Genomic DNA, 20,100 nt, shown 5'->3' on the forward strand with positions numbered 1-20,100 from the left:
ATCTTAGTCTACCAAGCTCTCTCGTGGTCGCATAGTCTGTGTCGTTCCGAGTTCCTTGACAGTTCGTTTTGGAACGTTTTGGTGTTTAGTAGTGAATCGATCTGTACGCTTTCTCAACTTTGCGCTTGAAGATCACTTTCGGCAATAGACAAGTAGCGTCTATTGCCGATTCGGTATGGGCGATTCTTTAGATGGCTCCGGGGAACCATCCCCTGAGTCACAGAATGTCGCAGTCGTCGAATTCACCGCATTTGCAAACTATCTGCGTAAAGCAGTTACTGTTCTACTACCGGATGAAGATGTGATGCCGCCTGCGTTCAACATGGCTCTTGAGGAGAGGTATAACCAAGATTGCATACGCAAATTTCTCAGTGATTCACAAGTTAGTTCGCTGTACGTACAAAGAAGCTCTACCAAAGGTAAGAATAACGTATAACGTATATAATAATGTCTTGAGAAAATATGTCAGTATGCAAAATCTTTCTCTTTCCTCTTCTTTTATTCCTCGTTGTTCTCGAATGTATTCGATCTAGATAATAGACAATTGCAAAATTGTACGGTAAACGAACGTATTCCAAGGCCGGTATTCACATAGCCAGATTTTATAATTAAGACTCTTAAGTTTATCTTCAGTGGCTGTACATGTCATTTTATTGGCTAAGAAACATTTGAAGATAAACTTAAGATGACTTTAAGGGCCGTATTCATAGTCCGGTCTTGTATTTAAGATCGTCTTAAGTTCATCTTCAGATGTACAGATCATTTCATTGACTACAGAATATCTGAATGTGAACTCAAGACGATCTTAAATATAAGATCCGACTATGAATACGGCTCTAAGATTTGATTATGAATACCGGTCTAAGGCCAGTATTCATAGTCAGGTCTTATATTTAAGACCGTCTTAAGTTCACTTTCAGATACTTCATAGCCAATGAATGATTTGTACAGCATCTGCAGATAAACTTAAGATGATCTTAAATATAAGATCCGACTGTGAATACTGGCCTAAGAGTCAATTGTATATTCTCATCTTGATTGATTCATACCAGCATTAATATTGATCGATATTGCACTAAGTTAAAAAGTAACATTATTTGTAACATTGTTTGCTCTACAAATTACTTTTTCTCAACTTAACAACTTGAACATATTTTTTTTATTAATAACTTTATTAATAAATTTATTAGAAACTATAATGTAATTAAAGGACCCTATATACTTTATACAAAAAAGTAGCTTTGGTCAAATTGATTAAAATTGAGATATATTGTAATTTAGATGATGCTGATCAATAGTTCCCTTGAACAAATGTCCAAAAATTAAAATTATAAAAGATATGATCCAAAGTGAATGCTGTTAGAGTTTAAAAATGTCTTTTCAATACACAGATGAAATTAATATATATTAGGAAGTTGAATTAGTTCTGGTCCCTAGCAATAGATGACTTTAGTAACAAGTTAATAGTTAGTATGAATATTGAAATCTGGCAATACTAAAAGATTTGACATTTCTCTATGACATATGACAGTTTGTATGTTATTGTTACTGATAGTTTCATTGTTTATATATGTCTAAACTGAATCGTACAAAATTGCAATTTTGACATTCATTATTTTTTTGTTTGATTTGAAAAAATTGGCAACTGAAACTTATGAAATGCTTGTTACAACTTACGCTGATCAAGTATTTCATTGTATTCCAAATGTAAATTTTTGTTTCAATGATTCAAAAGTGGTGGTTTCTATTTGAGTGCCAAAAGACTGATCAACTAAAAAAGTTTAAAGATTCTGAATTGCAAGCATTATTGAATGAAAACACCACTCAAATAGAAAAACAATTGGCTAGACAACTCATCGTTGGTAAATCAACAATTTTTAAACATCTACATGCCATGGGGAAAATTCAACAGAAAGGCAAATGGGTTCCGCATAAATTGAGTAAAAATGCTATTCAAATTGCTATTCAAATCGTTTGAATATTGCTATGTCTTTGCTAGCTACACAGAAAAAAAAGTTTTTTCTGGCGAATTCTAATTAGAAATGAAAAACAGATTTATTTTGATAATCCAAAGCAAAAAAATTATAGGTTGATCCAGAACAACCATTAACATTGACATCAAAATAGAACATTCATGGTCACAAAGCAATGCTCTGTATTTGGTAGGATATGGAAGGTGTGGTGTACTATGAGCATCTAAAACCAAATGAAACATAGGAGTGATACCAGCAACAAACAAATTGAACAAATTGAATGATGAATTGATGCAAAAAAGGCTAGCAATAGCTAATAATAAATGCAAAATGATTCTTTTGCACAATAATGCTCATCCACATGTTGCTTCAATTGTTAAACAAACATTGTTAGAGCTTAGAAAACAGGAAATCCTTTCACACCTAGCATACTCTCCAGACTTAACATCATCTAATTACCATCTGTTTCGATTGATGCAACACATTTTGGTAGATACACACTTCAATAATTACAAGGATGTGCAAAAATAGGTGTCTGATTGGACCGCTTCGAATCACAGATTATTCTATTGTCATGGAATCACTACATTGCCAAAAAGATGAGAAAAAGTCACAGCTGACAATAGAAAATGTTTTGATTGATATAAACTTAATCATTTCTTTAAAATAAAGGTAAAATTGTCAAAATAAGACTAGAATTAATACAACCTTCTAATAAATGTTAAAAAAAAATATATAGGTATAATGTGTGCTACTCTTCTACAATATTTAATGACTTCAACTCCTTTCTGTTGTGCATACGTCCATGTGGTATATGTGCGTGCATGTGTATGTGTGCCTGATTTCTACGTAACACACACAAACATATACGAGGGTAGTCCAGAAGTACCTGACCTGACGTATAGATAGCGGTTGTTGTTTGAAAAGAATGACTATGGTAGAAAGTATCAACCTTATAAAGTTTAAGTTTGAAGTTTGACGATGCTACGTTGTTTAGTATTTGTTTGGCAGCCGTCAATAGTGAACGCTCTCAGTGAATTTGTAAACATGGAAAAAATTGGTCATCGTTATGTGATACAGTATTTTCATTTGAAAGGCCTCAGTCCAACCAATATCAAAGCGGAGCTAGATTCTACTCTGGGGGAGTCTGCTCCTTCGTTTACAACAGTAAAATATTGGGTGGCAGAGTTTAAACGAGGCCGTACGAGCTGCCAAGACGAACATCGCAATGGTCGACCAAATGAGGTGACCAGCCCAGAAATGGTGAAGAAAATCCACAAAATGATATTGGACGACCGTCGACTGAAAGTGCGCGAGTTAGCAGACATGGTAGGCATTTCAAAAAGTGCTGTATATCGCATATTGACTGAAAATTTGGACATGAGAAAGCTGTGCGCAAGATAGGTGCCGCGTTTGGAACAAAAACAGCGTCGTGAGGATGTTTCAATCGAATGTTTGGCAAAGTTTCGCAGAAATAAAGCCGAGTTTTTGCGTCGATTCATAACCATAGATGAAACATGGGTCCATCACTTCATACCTGAGACGAAGGAACAGTCAAAACAATGGACCAAGGTGGCTTGATGGCTATTTTGAGGAGTTCGACGATTCCCACTATAAATAGGGTATCGAAGCTACTGAACATCGCTGGGAAAAGTGTATTGAGCTAAAAGGAGACTATGTAGAGAAATAAAGATATTTTTTCCAAAATTTTTTGTGTTTTCTTTATTAGTCAGGTCAGGTACTTCTGTGACTACCCTCGTATATATGTATGCATGTATGTACGCATGACAGAGGGAGTCATTAAATACTGTGAAAGTAACGCATATTATACAGGGTATCTGTAAAGTCCGACCTCTCCCCTGAATCTCGGAAACGGCTTTAAATATGGAAAAATGTTTCAGACAAAAGTTGTAGGATATTGAGGGGGACACATGATAAAAATATGGACTTGACCTCGAGTAACTTTATCAAGGCCAGGTCAATGTGATCGATGTTTTCTTAAATGGAACCTTCTATTTTTATTACATATTGTAGCTCTTGTCGAGACGTTTTCAAAACACTATCTATTTGTGTTTTTTGCGCAAGCCATTCCCAAGATATGAAGCTTCAAAGTTGACATACCACCGGCATTCGCATTACTCAAGGTGTACCGCGTGATGTTACACAGTCCGATTTACGCCTCTTGCATGTGCGTGCGTGTGTGTGTGTGTCTGTCTGTCTGTGTGCTTGTGTGTGTCACAGTAGAGATAAGGACCCCACGGTTTCAGTGTCCCCCGATGCTCATTTTGAGTATCTTCTGCAGTAACGGCAAGAAAATAACTAATGGGGAAAGAGAAGAAGAATGGTGGGGAGAGACGGTGAGAGAGAGAGAGAGAGAGAGGGGGGGGAGAATTTTGACTGAAGAAACACATACACACAAAATTGGTCCTTTTTAGAACCATAACATACGCACACACACAATGGAGAGGGTTTGGAGTCAAAAAATACTACGGGAGTGACGTACCGTGGGGTCCTTATCTCTACTGTGACACACACACGCACACAGACAGACACACACACACGCACGCACGCACATACAAGAGGCGCACATATAAATCGAACCGTGCAACCTCCATGCGATATACCTTGGGTAATACGAATGCCGCATGTTGAATGAATGGTATGTTAACTTTGAAGCTTCATATCTTGGGAATGGCTTGCACAAAAAACAAAAATAGCTAATGTTTTGTAAACGTCTCGACAAGGGCTACACGAATCTGCAATAAAAAAATAGGAGATTCTATTTAAGAAAACATCGATCACATTGACCTGGCCTTGATAAAGTCACTCAAGGTCAAGTCCATATTTTTATCATGTGTCCTCCTTAATATCTTACAACTTTTGTCTGAAACGTTTTTCCATATTTAACACGTTAAGCGCGGAGCCGATTTTGCTGAGCTTTCCGTTCAGGTGGCGTGCCGGCGCGGCACGGGCGGCGACCACTCGACGAGTGTTGGGTTACATAGTATAAACAGAAGATACACATATCGCGGTGACGATTTTGCTTCATTTTTCGTTTGGGCTATGGAAATGGCGCCGCCAATATAGAAATATACAAAGTATAAACAAAAGATAATCAGATGGAGAACGGTAAGAAAGCGATCTCCAAAAAACGAGATCAGTTAGAAAAAGACCACGGAAGTGTAAAGGTTTTTTGAGCAGAGAGAGAGAGAGAGAGAATTTTAGTTCGTTGTGTTTTATAAAGTAATTTTCATAGTTATTATTTTCAAAAAAATGTATTGCTCATAATACCGAAAATGTTGAGAGGAGAAGGAGATAGCGATTCATCGAGTGAATTATTTTTAACCTTGATACTGCCGGTCCCAAAGACCGACGCCGCCCAAACAAAAAGTTCACTGTCAGTCCCTAGGGACCGACGCCGCCTAAACGGGGAAAGTTCACTGTCAGCCCCCGGGGATCGACGCCGTGCTTAACGTGTTAAAGCTGTTTCCGAGATTCAGGGATGAGGTCGGACTTTACAGATACCCTGTATATATGTGTATATATTGTTACACTCATTCTCGCACTCGCGCTTGCACTCAGGTAAATGAAAACATTCGCGTAAGAATAACAAGCTTTACTATTTACAGCGCAGCTCACTCAAGCTTTAAACAAGAATAATTCTCTGATCTACAATTCTCGCGTCTCTCTGCAATGACAGCTTGTCGAAGACTCTCTGTCAGCTGTTGTTGTTTTCTTCTTATCGATTTTCCGTTGTCCAGACAATCTTCGTTCAGTTGTCAAAATCAGCATCAGATGCCTAAGGCTCATGTACTAACAACGGACGCTGCCACAAACCTTGTGGCTCGGACACAACAATATATATTTTTTTTCAAACATTTATATTAAGTTTTCCGGTTAGTTTCGAAGGATTTTTTGCAAAAAATACGTTTATTTTAGAGAGATGTTAAATTATATTTTATTGAAAATATTTTTCGTCGTAAGCTGTAACTTTTTCACACTTTTTGGCAATAAGTGAATTCCGCGATAAAAAATGTTTGTCCTTCGAAGGGATCCATTCATCAAGCCATTTTATTTATTTCTTTATATATTTTGAGATGCTAGTCAGCAAGATCATGCTGCATCGATTGAAATAAGTGATAATCTGAAGGAACACAGTTTAGTAAATACGTGTCATGTAGTAAGACTTTCTATTGAAGAACTGATAACATATCTTTAACTGTTTTTGCAATATGTGCTTGACCATTATCGTGCAACAATATCATTTTGTATTTTCTTTGAGCTATTACTAGACATTTCTAATTCAAAGCACAATCCAAATTAATTGTTGATAATGCTCAACAATGATTGTTTGAGTTTCAACAGCACATAGTACACGAGCTTTTTTCATATCCAATTAAATACACAACAAAACCTTATTTCCATAAATGTTGCGTTTTGGAGTCGATGTCGATAGTTAGCTTGAATCTACTTACGATTTTATATGCTGAGAATTATCATAATAAATTCATTTTTCATCGCTAGTTACAATTTGTACAAAAACTACTTCTTTTTGTGACGAGGAAGCAGGGAAGTGTAAATGGTTGAACAATTTTTAATAACCAATTCAGACAATTTATGTGGAACCCATGTGCTTTCTTTTTGAATTTTCTTTCCCATTGCAAGCAAACGATCAGAAACGGTTGATTTACTCTATTTAATGCTTCAATTAATATTATTGAATTAGTTCTGGTTCCTAGCAATAGATAGCTTTAGTAGCAACTTAATGGTTAGTACAAATTTTGAAATCTGACAACACTGAAAGATTTGAAATTTCTCTATGACATATGATAGTTTGTGTGCTATTGTTACTTAGAATTTCATTGTTTATATGTATCTAAAATGGATTGCATAAAATTGCATTTTCGACATTCATTACTTTTTTTGTTTGATTTGAAAAAATTGGCAACTGAAGCTCATGAAACTTGTTACAACTTATGGTGATCAAGCTCCATCGTATTCTAACTATAAATCTTGATTTCAATAATTCAAAAGTGGTGAATCCGATTTGAATGACAAAGAACATACTGATTAAACAAAAAAATTCGATAATGCTTGTCCACATGTTGCTTTAAACGTTAAACAAACATTGTTACAGCTCAAATGGGAAATCTTTTCGCATCTAGCGTATTCTCCAAACCTAGCACTATCTGATTACCATCTATTCCGGTCGATGCAGCACGCTTTGGCACAGATCGTTTTATTGTCACAAAATCGTTATGTTACCAGAAAAATGGAAAAAAGTTACAGCTAAAGACGGAAAATATTTTGATTAATGTAAATTTAACCATTTCTTTAAAATAAGAATAAAATAATTAATAAAATGAGACCAAAATTAATTCAACTTTCTAATAATAATAATCCCTGCAATTTGGTATCTTCAAATGTTTTTGTTTAACCTGAACGTTCTTTGTGTTTCAAATCAAGATCAGCATTTGTGAATTGTTGAAATCAGTATTCACATGTTTCCACTGGTGGAACAGACTCAGAATTTCTGAGATAAATTGGTGAGTTTCGGCAATCGTTTTCTTTGAATCAAAGCAATAAAGTAACAAACAACGAAAATGCTCCTTATCACATTTTATTTTCAATCGCACTAAAAAGTATGATTATGTTTACGAATGCGCATAACATATTATCAAATTATTTGTAAAAATGTCCAAGCTTTGAAATGACAATGACCAACTTTCAAAATATCTCTAGTAGATTTGCAGTTACAGTCATCTATATGAATCCTCAAAACTAACAGGAATACCTAATATATTAACTTAATCTTGTATTTGAAAAAAGACATTCTCTAACCTCCAATAGTATTCATTTCAAATCATTGTATTATTTATATTTTTGATTTTCAATTTTTGCCCAGGAAACTGTTAATCAGCATCATCTAAACTGCAACATATTTCAATTTCAACCAGTTTGATCAAAGCTACTTTTTTCATGTAAAATATACAGAGTCCTTTCTTAATTGTAATTGTAATTGTAATGGATATAAATCGTTATTTTACATATATGACAGACACACACGGAAAGAGAGAGAGGATATGCAGAAGCAAATCCTCAAAAGGACTTCTAGAATTGAAAAAAGTAATGGAAATTGTAATGATTTATTTTTTTATTTATTTGTTATTTCTGGAGTAATAATAACGCTAATAAACTACTTTTTTGATAGATAACGAAAGAAAAAATGTTAACTTTTTAAAAGTAACTTTCTTAGCTTTGTATTCAATTAGACATTCATTGTCTACAACTCTCATTTCGTTTTGCTCGCGCTATATTTGTGTCTGAGAGCATTTAATTGAATAGTTAACACGATATATCAGTATTCATGAAAACCTACAATATGGAGAATTTGCAAATAAATTAATGATTTATGATTCCTGCTACTATATCAAATTGTCGCAACTTATTAGCATGGATGCTACTTTCATATATGAAATTTTTATATTGAAATAATTAAGTAATTATAATCAACTTCTTTTAAAGAGCTTCTGATTTTTTGATACCTTGAATCATACCGATGTGAACCTGGCAAACAACTTAATCACAAAAAAAATCGCAGTACGGTTTGATTAAACTTCGTTTGTACATGTTTATACCATTTTCTGTTTCGTTTATACCTCAAAGGATAAAAAGATAGGGAGGAAGAGAAAATAGCCAGCAAGCAAGTATAAGATATCGCAAAACGACCAATGCTATTCGAAAGAGTATCGTTTATACCCATTTGTATCTCTCTTTAAATTATTTGTACCTCAAAGGGACTGGAAGTAGAGGCTTTTTAAAATATGTCGAAAGGATACTTTCGTACTTTCGGTACAATCGAACTGTATTGCAAATTTTTTTTCTTTTCCTTTATTAAGTTACTTGCCAGGTTTACACCGGTTTGTATCATGATATCAGAAGCAAAAACCTGTATCTACCTAATGATAATAATTAATAATCTTTTTATGATATGTCTCACCTTGCGTAGGGACCTTTTTTCAATATATTCTTTTTTCAGCATATTGTAGACTCATCAATTTAGTAAGACGAAGATTTAATAAATATATTTGTCCTTTGGACCCTCATCACTTGTTTGTAAAATTACTTGAATTTATATATTTTATACAGAGACTAATAAATCTATAAGAAGATTTATATAAAATCAAGTACTTTTACAAACGAATGATGGAGATCTAGGAGATAAAGCCCCCAGAGGGGAGATAAGAGGAAGGACGACTTCTTATCAGTTAAAAAACAACATTCTAAAAGAAAAAATATGAATAAATATATTTATCAAATCTTCGCTTTAACTACTAAACAGATGAGTTTACGATATACTACAATAGAAAATCAATATACTGAAAAGATTAACGATGTCCCTACACAAGGTGGGACATATTATGAATATATCTATTAAATCTATAATTATTTCATCAAAAAAATAATACTACGCGAAACGACAATATATAATATATGACAATATCGTGTGTTATAGTCGAAAGAAATATAAATATAAATAATAGTTGAAGAGAGATAATGTTATTGCACATCTTGCAACAACTTGTAACATTGCCATTTCATTTGACTACTTTCTTTCGACAAAACTATTATATATGATTTCTGAATTTATTTGTTGAATTTTTGTTTGGATACAGATATTATTTATATATATTGAGTGCATTATTTATAAAACAAATTGTTCTATATTTAATAACAAAATAAATTAAAAAGTAGACAAATGTGCAATACCTTACAATATAACGATTTCATTTGACTTTATTTCCTAATATCAAAAGTAACAGCAAATTAAGTTGAATTAAGTCAGATCAGCTAATATTAGAATAGATCAAATTATTTTTTGGAAATGGGGAGTGCAAGAGGAGAAATTCTGCTTCTCCTTCGTCAACATATACATATTTTGCATGCATAAACAAATAAATACCTAAGCGGAGAGAAGACTGTCATTTATAAAAATTTTTTTGTTAATAATTTTTTAATAAACAATGGCCGCCGACTAAAACTTTTCGCAAGTTACTCAGAGAAATGTCCTTGACAACATATATGAAGTTCAAGGTTATCGGCGAGGTGTTAATAAGCATAATTATCATTACTTTTTTTATTAATGGTACAAATTAGTCTAAATGCCTTAAATTCCTGCTTTTTTTGTCCTGCTGGCTTTATATGAAGCTAGCGGCGTCACGATTTTTTTTCATACGACACAGAATACAGAAATTTTTATTAATAGTAAAAACTTGATATAAAGTGAGTATTATTAAACAATCCATTAGATGCAGTTTAATTCTGCTGATTTAGTCCTAGCTTCAAAGAGATCTGTATTCCATTTTTAATTTGTCGACTGCATCGATACCTTCTTTTGTTATATAAGAAATGATTTCTACATAGATTACCATTTTTAGTAATATCGATTAATATCTACATTACTGTGCATGATCGATAGTAACAATATTAAATCAAAATCATATATTTTGTGAAAGCAAATAATGAACTATTAATTGCTCCTTTACTCGTATTTCAAATTTTGGTAGTATTTCTCATTTATTTTTTTTAATGTCCCAATTATAATTTACTTTTTCGATCAATCTTGTACAGAATCGATGTATCGAGCAATTATCAAAAGTGATATTTCTTCCACAGATTTGAACAGGTTTAATAAGTTTAAAACAATGGCTTTGGTTATGATGGTCCGGTTTTGATTTTTAATTGATAATTGCTTTCAAATTGATTTCCTGCATAAGTTTCCATATTTCTCCTATAAAATAATTGAACGTCTGCTAAAATAAAAATCTTAATACGATGTTTATTAAATTTATTCGAAATATATTGTTTAAAACTACAACCTTTGAATATTTCAAGTATTTTTTTAATGGTAAGATACTCAGAATATATAAACTTCTATAATTTTAATAAATATTTTAAATACTTCATATATCAAGGTTAATTTTTTTTTATTTCAAGATAAATGTTTTTCATTTAATTTTGTTATTAACGTTATCGAATTTAAAAGTTCTCATTAATAACTAAAATCTTTCTTTTTTTCTTTTCGACATAATAATATGAAAAAATGGAGATGTTAAAGAATTCTTGTCCAAAAATAATCGATATATAGGATGTCCTGTTTTAATGTCCCACCCCAAATAACTCTTCAGTATTGAAGTTTCAAGGAAAATGATTTGAATAAAAGTTGTAGGGATTTAAGTGAGCTACCTTATAATGATCTTGATTTTGACCTTGACCTCTACTTTCAAACTCATTTGAAGGTCAACTTGCGTTTTTTTAAAATGGGAACCCTTATTTTTTATTACACTGTTTTTTTCTACTAGTTAATTTGAACAACTTTTGTCTAAAACATTTTTTTATTTGTCTAATATTTTTTGAGATATTTGAGGAAAACTTGATAACTTTTTCAATATTTAATTTACGATATTTTGCTAACTATTTATCGGAAGAAAAAGTGGTACTAGACTTTCTCGCTTTATTTAGTCTCAAGAATATATTATTACAATATATTGTTACAATAGCGCTATAGAATATATTGTTACAATAGCGCAATTGACTTTTGTTAACTTATTGATTTTTGGAAATTTCAAAATCATCAAAATTAACAAAAATCAGGGTACTATTGTAAAGAAGGATAATGAAGCTCGTAGAGAGATGGCAGAAAGTCATTGAACAGAATGGAACATATTTAGTTGATTAAAATCGCTTTTTTTGCTAAATACTTTGTGTTTGAAATTTATTCGATTTTCGCTACGGAATTATGCATGGACCCAATAATATAAAATAGTTATTATTATATAAACTTTATTCACTTCAGCATACATTGCCAAGAAGCGGGACTTGGTTTACAATAATCCTTATCTCACTCATTCCTACATTCACTTGCATACTCTACACACTCTACCCTCTACCTTACTCCTATCCTACCTTATCTTAACTATCTTAATACCTATTATCTATTATCTATCGACTATCTTATCTACTAGTTTCTGTCTCACAGCCTATATCACATCCTGCCTTTTCTTCTCTTCTTTCTTTTTCCCTTTTTTCTTTTCCTTCCATAGCTCCTTCAGAATTTCCGTTTTCACCTTATTTAAATCATCCTTCCATAACTTTTTCACTCTTTCCTCCTTACTGTTACCTAATTCCTTAAACCATTCCCTCGTAATTTCACATTCTCCTATAAAATGATCTATATTATCCCTACCTTGTCCACAAAACACGCACTTCCTATCCTCTTCCTTTACCCAATATTTATTTTCCTTCTCCATATTTCCACACCTTAACCTCATCATTGCCCTAATTGCCATTCCTTCTTTCCTTTCTATTTCGTCTCCCCCCTCTAAATATTTCGGCCATTCCCCTGTTTCGTTTATTTCTTTATATTTTCTGTTATACCTCGCCTCTTATTTGCCCTTCCTCTATTTGTCTTTGTACTTCCTTCTCTCTTCTAACCAATTTTCCTTTTATGTTCTCTTCCTCACTCCCTAAACTATCTATTGCTGCTATTCCCCACCCGTTCCTATTGTAGTACTTTTCTCTCTCCCTTCCGTACCTTTCCTTCCATTCATCCTTAACCTTCTCCTTCCAGGATTCTTTCACCCATCTTTTGTCTTCCATTTTCTTTATCTTTAATTCATACCTTCTAGCCCTTATACCCCATTTAATTTTCAGCTTTTCTAACCCTAATTCTCTCCTAATAATATACCTTGGCGTACAAAAATCTAGCCTAAACACCCATCTTACATAATCCATCCAAATTTTCTCTAACTCCTTCTGTTCCTCCCATCCCCATATTTCTACCTCGTACGACATCACACTTAGTACCAAATATTTAAATAAATTCCTTCTCCTTCCAAAGTCATCTCTATAAATCCTTTCTTCTAATCCCCATACCTTATTCACCGCCAGTCTCCCTTCTTTTCTTCAATTCCTTTATATGCTCCCTATAGTCCCCTCCCTTATTAAAATTAAATCCTAAATATTTAAACTCCTGAACCTCTTCTATCTCTTTACCTTGCCATTTCCATCTCCCCTTTTTTTCTTTTCCTTCCTTGTTAAATACCATTATTTTTGTCTTCTCCGTGTTTACAATTAATTTCCTATCCTTTGTAAATCTTCTTAATGTACCCATCATGTCTAATAATGTTTCCCTATTTTTTGCTACTAAAACTAAATCGTCAGCATATGCCAGAGACCTAATTCTCTCTTTACCTACTTTTACTCCTCCTACTCCTCCTCCTCATGTGATCGTCTAAATCCGCTACATACAAATTAAAAAGCAGTGAACTCATCGTACATCCCTGTCTTACTCCTTTCGTAGTCTTGAAACAGCTAGTAAACCCATCCTTCGTTTTTATCGTGACTCTAGTTTCTTCATAAATCTTCTCCAGCCTTCCTATGATCTTCCTATTTATCTTCTTTTCCTTCAGTATCTCCCATAACTTCTTTCTGTCTATGTTGTCGAAAGCCGCCTTAAAATCCACGAACATTGCGTATATTTTCTATCTTTTTTATTATTCTTTTCTCTTTGCACTATATGATTTAGTACGAAGATGTTATCCAATGTTCCTCTTCCTCTTCTAAATTCTCCCTGGCTTTCAGGTAGTAATTCCTTTGCTTCCACTTCCTCCTCCAATCTCCTTCTCAACACCTCTGCATAAATTTTATACGCTGTTCATAGTATTGATATCTCTGTAATTTTCTGCTCTTTCCTTATCTCCTTTTTTGTATATGGGGCAAATCACACTTGTTTTCCAATCCTTCGGTATAGATCCTTCCTTCCATATCTGCAGCAATAATTCCTTAATTCCTTTCCTCACTGCCTGTCCTTCATATTTTCATGCCTCCGCCGGTATTTTGTCAATCCCTATTGCCTTCTTCCTTTTGAGTTTATCTATTGCCTCTATAATTTCTTCCTCTTTCAGTTCCTCTTCTCCTTCCTCTTCTTCTTGACTTCCTCCAATCTCGTCTTCTTCTCTTTCTTGTATAAATTTCCTTTCCTCTTTCGTGTTTTCTTCTATCCCTTTTAATAATTCCATAAAATATTCCTTCCATGCCTCCTTGTCTATATTATTCTTGACCAGTTTTCTTTTACCTCTTCTCCTATTTATAAATTCCCATACTTCTCTTTCGTTCCTCAGATTTCTTAACTCTTCTTCTTACTCTTCTTTCTTCTTTCTTTTCCTATTCTCAACGTGCTCTTTTAAAGTTTTCCTTGCCTCCATGTATTTTTCTCTGCTTATTTTACCTCTTCTCCTATCCTTATATTAAAGTCTCCTCCTATTATTACATTCTTCTCTCTTCCTCCATTATTTCCTTTATCTTTTTTCCTATCTCCCTCCATCTTTCCGATTATATTTATATACTGAGATAATTATCATTTCCTTATCCTTGCCTTTACCTTCTATTTCGGAAACCAGTAACCCTTCCTCTTTTTCTTCCCCCAAAATGTTACTTTCTTTTCCCCAATTTTTCTTTCTACCTATCAAAAAACTTCCCTTTGCTCTTCCCCTCTTTTTCTCTCTCTTCGCTGGCCTATATGCCCACTAGTGTGTGTTAGGCAATCTTTCCTTAAACCCTTCCCATCCCTTTTCTTCTTACCATGTCTCAATAAACTGATAAAATCCTTGCCCTTTATCCAGTTCCAAAAATCTTTATCCTGCCTCTGTATTCCTGCCACATTCCAAAAAATTAGGCTTCCACCCTTCTCCTCCCCTCCCTCCCTCTTCCCTTCCCTCTCTCCCCTTCTTGGCTTACATGAAATCCTGTCTAATATCCCTTCCCCCTCCCTTTCTCTTTCCCCCCTTTCTTTCTTTCTCTCTTTCTTCTAGTCTCTCCTCTCTATCCCCCTCTTCTCTCTCTCCTATTCCTCTCTCTCTCTCCATCTCTTTCCTCCTTTTCTCTTCTCCTATCCTCTTCCTCCCTTAATGCTTCTTTCATCTCCTTTTCCTTTAATTCCCTTAATTCCCTATCTCTATCCCTTTCTTTTCTTCTAATTATTTCTTCTTCTATTTTCTCCCATTTTTCCCAATTTCCATCAATCATCACTCTCGCAAAACCCATTTTCACCGTCTTTCCTTTCCTCCTCTCCTCCCTCACCCATTTGCCCATTTTCTCTTGTATCTTTCTTTCCTCCTACGTCAAGTCGTTCTCAATAAAAATACTTTTACCTTTCAGTTTCCTCTTATTTCTCATTCTCCCTCTTCATCTCCTCTTCCTCCAGACTTATCACTACCACTTTCCCACTTATTCTACATCTCTTTACTTTTATTTCCACATCCAATTCTTTTTTTATAAATTCCTCTGCCTTTCCGTTCGTTATTCTGTCCCCTATCTCTCACCCTTTTATTATAACATTACTTCTCCTCTCCTCCTTTTCCTTTTCTACCACTAATTTCTTTATCTTTCCTATTTCCCTTTCACTCAGGCATTCACTTAACCTATCCACACTTCTTATCGAACCATACCTACTACTCAATTTCGTTCTGCTGCTTAGCCTACTAGACGCCGCCTTACTTTCCCATTTCTCTCTATTTTCTCCTTCTCTTTTACTCATCTCTCCTTGCTTACTTTCTTCTATAAATCTTTCCGCAATTATCATTCTATCTTCTAATTCATTCATCCTACTCTCTATCTCCCTCTTCCATTCCGTTATTACCTGTCTCAACTCCTTTCTTATCTCCTTCCTTATCTCCTCTCTAACCTCCTCGTCTCCTAATCCATGCGTACCCCTGAAACTCACCTTCCTCTCTTGATCTCCTTTCTCTATCACCAATTTTCCTTATCATCCACTCTTCCCTTGCCTCTCCTTACCCCCTTTCTTCATCTCCCTGTACTCATATCTCCGCTCCGTCTACCTAACCTCTCCGCACTACTCACTTCCTATTCTGCCTCTTCTCTACTTATTCCTTATTCCCTCTATCCGCCTTTATTCTTATCGCTACCTTACCTCCTGCTTCTTTTCCTACCTTCCTACTTTACTCCCCTATCTTGCTTATTTTACAATCTCTATTTTTCTCTCTCTCAAACTCACGCAACCATACACTCGTACGCCATCTAATCAAGTTCTTAATATAAAATAGTTATATATGTTATTTGTTGTTAAAACAGCAAATTATTTTATATTTTACATTGTAAATTTCATTATAAAAAATTACATATATACGCACATATAAATTACAGAAGTAAAAATATGTATCAAGTACATAAAAATGTGAAAAATTGTATACAATAAAATATCTAACAAAAGAAAACTAATTAAAACTAAATAAAAAAACTTGAAGACATAATAAATATTAAATACGAATCTTAAAATAAAAAACCTAAAAGAGGTAAAAGAATAAGTATTAAAAACGTATATAAAACAATAAATTATATATTAATTAAAAAATTTAATTAAGGGGTTAACACCTATGTAACCGGCCGAAAATGAACTCTATGTTTGGGGATTTTTTGTAATTTTCTCAATGGTGCTATTGAAAAATTACTTTGACAGTGTTGTTGTCCATATTGCAAAGTACAAAAAATAATTTTTTACTGGTAAAAATATTCAAAATGGTAGAGCTGCAGCTGGATGAAGGAGGCAGTTGATCCGGCAAGGTGATCCGCGACTAGCAGTATAAGTGCCGTAATTTTTGGTCTAGAACGAAAAGTAAAAAAATTTGTTTTCTTTACTCCAGTACTTAGAGAAATACGTAGCCGTTTTTGATAATATTGATTTTTGAAAAAATGGTTAGCCGAATCGCTCGTTCGATCCGGCCAACAGCACTCTGAGGCGCTTGCCGCGGAAGCCTATAACTTCGAAGAAAAAACTTTTCTGGCTATAAAACCATTTTACTTCATTTCTAAGACCCTAAAGTGTATTAAAAAAAATAAGAAGAAATCGATTTTTTGAAAATTTTACATAGGTGTTACCCTTTAATCTAACTTATTTAAGAGAATAACTTAAAAACAAATTTAGAAAATAAGTACCAAATATTCATATCGTACTTATGAAAAACAAAGGGAAAATCATCATTTAAAAATATCAAGTAATTAAATTTAAAAAATTTGTTTTATTTAAAAGATAATAAGGAATATTATTCTTTAACATCGATTTTGATTCTCTTAATTCTAATGTTGACTTAGGAATATTATAACGATATCCTCACTTTTGAGCTGCTGTTCAACTGTCTATAACGAACATTATTTGATACTAATTAATCACTATTATGGGTTCGGGACGTCATATGGATCACAGTCCCTTCGGTGTTCCTCTGGAAATTCATCTTCTCGAACATATTCTTCTCCGTATCCATTCAAAATGCTGACTTTAAGGCATCAAGATAATTTCTTGCTTTGCCTCAACTGTACTGCTGCAGAATACTGAACATCGTTCTTGCAAGTTCCAAAAACAAACTTTTCTCAGGAATTAGAAAAGTCGAATCCGAGATAAGTTCAGGAACCGTTTTGTCAAGTAATCAAAAGTCAAGTAATCAAAAGTTCTGTGTTTTTTTCCCTTGAGCCATATGTTCATATGTTCTTAAATTGTTTATCTTTAGACAAGATAAGGAGTAACATCCATGGACCCAATGATCTTACAAAAAAATTATTTCAAGTTCTTGTCGTGTTCCGTCCCATGAGAAAATTACCGATATGTACCTAGCAAGCAACTTAATAAAAAAAAATATTGCATTACGGTTCGATTGCACTTCGTTTGTATTTGCTTGTACCACTTTCTGTTTCGACATTGGCTGTTTTCAAATAGATATCTTAAAATTTGGCGCTGGCGATTTTTTCACTCATAACTTTTTAACCCTTGGGACACAAACAAAATGAAATATGGGTCTGAGAAGTACAAACGAGGTACAAACCTATAGTGTAAACGATTTTTATTTTTTTGCGGTTGAACGTTAACTTCACAATGCTACGGAACCATCGATTTCTGTTAAACTAAGTTCCGATCACTAACGCGGACATGATACGGACATAATAATATGTTATTCGTTTATTTACTATTACGTTAATAACTATTAGGAATCTGCAAACATTTCCATTGCTCACGTATAAATGGCATTGTGAATTATTTACATGAAAGTTGTGCGACACATTTTTGTTTAGATTATATCAGTATTGGTCAACCTGCACAGAAATTGATGCATAAGTCATATTTATTGACATAAACATTTTTAATTCGTGTGAAGATGGAAGTCGATAAGCATATTAGTAATTATACCTAGGCCGGTTGTAACTCACAAGGAGATGACGCAACCTGTTTCATCGATTTCAACACGAGTCATAGCACACTCGATAGTTATGATGCCGTGTATAAACGCCCTAACATAATATGCGTGAATGCGTCTTTGTTTACGAGTATTTGCAGTTAAAGTTTGGCTCGCGGAGCCGTGCCACACATAGGGCACAAGTTACGACACTCTTGGCGTGATTGAGCAGACAGAGGCTCCCGCGCCGCGAACACTTTTGCGCCGCCGACGGCGTTCGAGTCCCGCCGACGTTTGGTTCGTTTTTTTTTCGTATTATTCGTTCGTAAAGACATGTAATAAATATTTTTATATTGTTCTTATGTATAATTCCTTTTTTTGTTTCTACGCTATTAATCAAGGCTAATTAGGAGAGTCAGGTCTTTCAAATATGAACACAATTTTTTTATTAATTACAATAAAATGTTTTTTTCGTGTAAATCTATTTCGCATAAATATTTCGTATGGTATGGGAAAGAAATGGCCAGACAGTGATTATTTTGTGTGAGAGAAATCCGAGAGTCGTTAGAACCGTTACAAGTGGAAAGGAACCCTCTTCCCTTTCCCCTTCTCGCAGAGGGATTCTCATGTTTTGCGACGTGCTTGCTTCATTCTCTGGGCAGTCTTCGTAACGTGAACAGTGAAAAACTCGTGTTAAAAATGGAAACCACGTTTGTAGATGAAGCAATGATCAGCTATATGCAAAATCTAGCAAAATGTGATATTACGAAAGAAGAGTTGACGGACGCAATAGAATATCTTCGAGGTAAATATATTGAATGTGTGAGCAATGGAAAGATATATTTGTACGTATTGTTATTGGCCTTGTATACAATATCAATTATATTGAATTCATATTTGCAGATGTCCTGATACAATTTCCGTCCAGTTTTGTTGACAGTCGCGAGGTATTTTACAACGTCAATCAAATATGTTTTCCACCAACTATACATAGTCAAAAGTGTATTTGTGCAAAAAATTATGCATTCATTACGTGCAGTTGGTGCAAAAAACTATTATGTTTTACATGCTTTTATATGGCATTCCATCCGCAGAGTTGCGACAGCATGATCACATTTTATAATACATAACTTTCATTTGTATGCCTTATATTTGTCTTATGTGTGTGTGTGTGTGTGTTTTGATACGGACAAAAACATTTTATTGTAATTAATAAAAAAGTTGTGTTCATATTTGAAAGACCTGATTCTCCTAATTAGCCTTGATTAATAGCGTAGAAACAAAAAAAGGAATTATACATATTGGGTGAGTGCAAAAGTTCGTGCGGAGTTTGTGAGTAAAAGTCACACAGTGATTAGGCAAACAAAAATCTTTATTCAATCAATGATATATTCTCCATCGTTTTCTATAATCTTTTCCCAACGTTCTGGCAGCATACGGATGCCTCGATCATAAAAACTGCGCGGTTTAGATTCGAAGAACGAAGAGACGCCGTTTTTTAAGGCCTCCAAAGAGTCAAAGTTTTTTCCATTTAAATATTTTGCAATGACCGGAACAAGTGATAGTCAGATGGTGCGATATCAGGAGAATACGGTGGATGCGTTAAGACATCCCATTTCAGGCTCTTCAGTTTGCGTAGCGTCTTTTTCGAAACGTATGGTCTGGCGTTGTCGTGATGAAAGACGACTCCCTTGCGATTTGACAAAATCGGACGTTTCTCTTTTATTTCTCGATTCAGATTGGTTAATTGGCGACAGTACTTGTCCGAATCAATCGTTTCGCCAGCGGGGAGAAGCTCGAAATAGATTATGCCCTTGCAATCCCACCAAACAGAGAGCATCACCTTCATCGGGTGCAAACTGGCCTTTGGCATTGCGTCACCATGC

The 20,100-nt window shown here is 34.1% G+C and overlaps 1 protein-coding gene across 6 annotated transcripts in view; it reads left to right on the forward strand.

The window, feature by feature from the left end:
- Positions 1-12: 12 nt before the first annotated feature.
- Positions 13-20,100, forward strand: part of Dhc64C (dynein heavy chain, cytoplasmic) — a 109,072-nt gene continuing 88,984 nt past the window's right edge. For 4 of the 6 annotated variants that reach the window (XM_025303582.1, XM_025303583.1, XM_025303579.1 and 1 more), the window contains exon 1: positions 13-419. In XM_025303582.1, coding sequence (XP_025159367.1) covers positions 176-419 — 244 coding nt within the window. In that variant the 5' untranslated portion in view covers positions 13-175. The remainder of the gene's footprint in view (positions 420-20,100) is intronic. The other 2 variants (XM_025303578.1, XM_025303580.1) reach the window with 1 other exon arrangement.

This window comes from Harpegnathos saltator, unplaced genomic scaffold (genome assembly GCF_003227715.2).
Source record: "Harpegnathos saltator strain DR-91 unplaced genomic scaffold, Hsal_v8.6 scaffold557, whole genome shotgun sequence".
Taxonomy (NCBI): domain Eukaryota; kingdom Metazoa; phylum Arthropoda; class Insecta; order Hymenoptera; family Formicidae; genus Harpegnathos; species Harpegnathos saltator.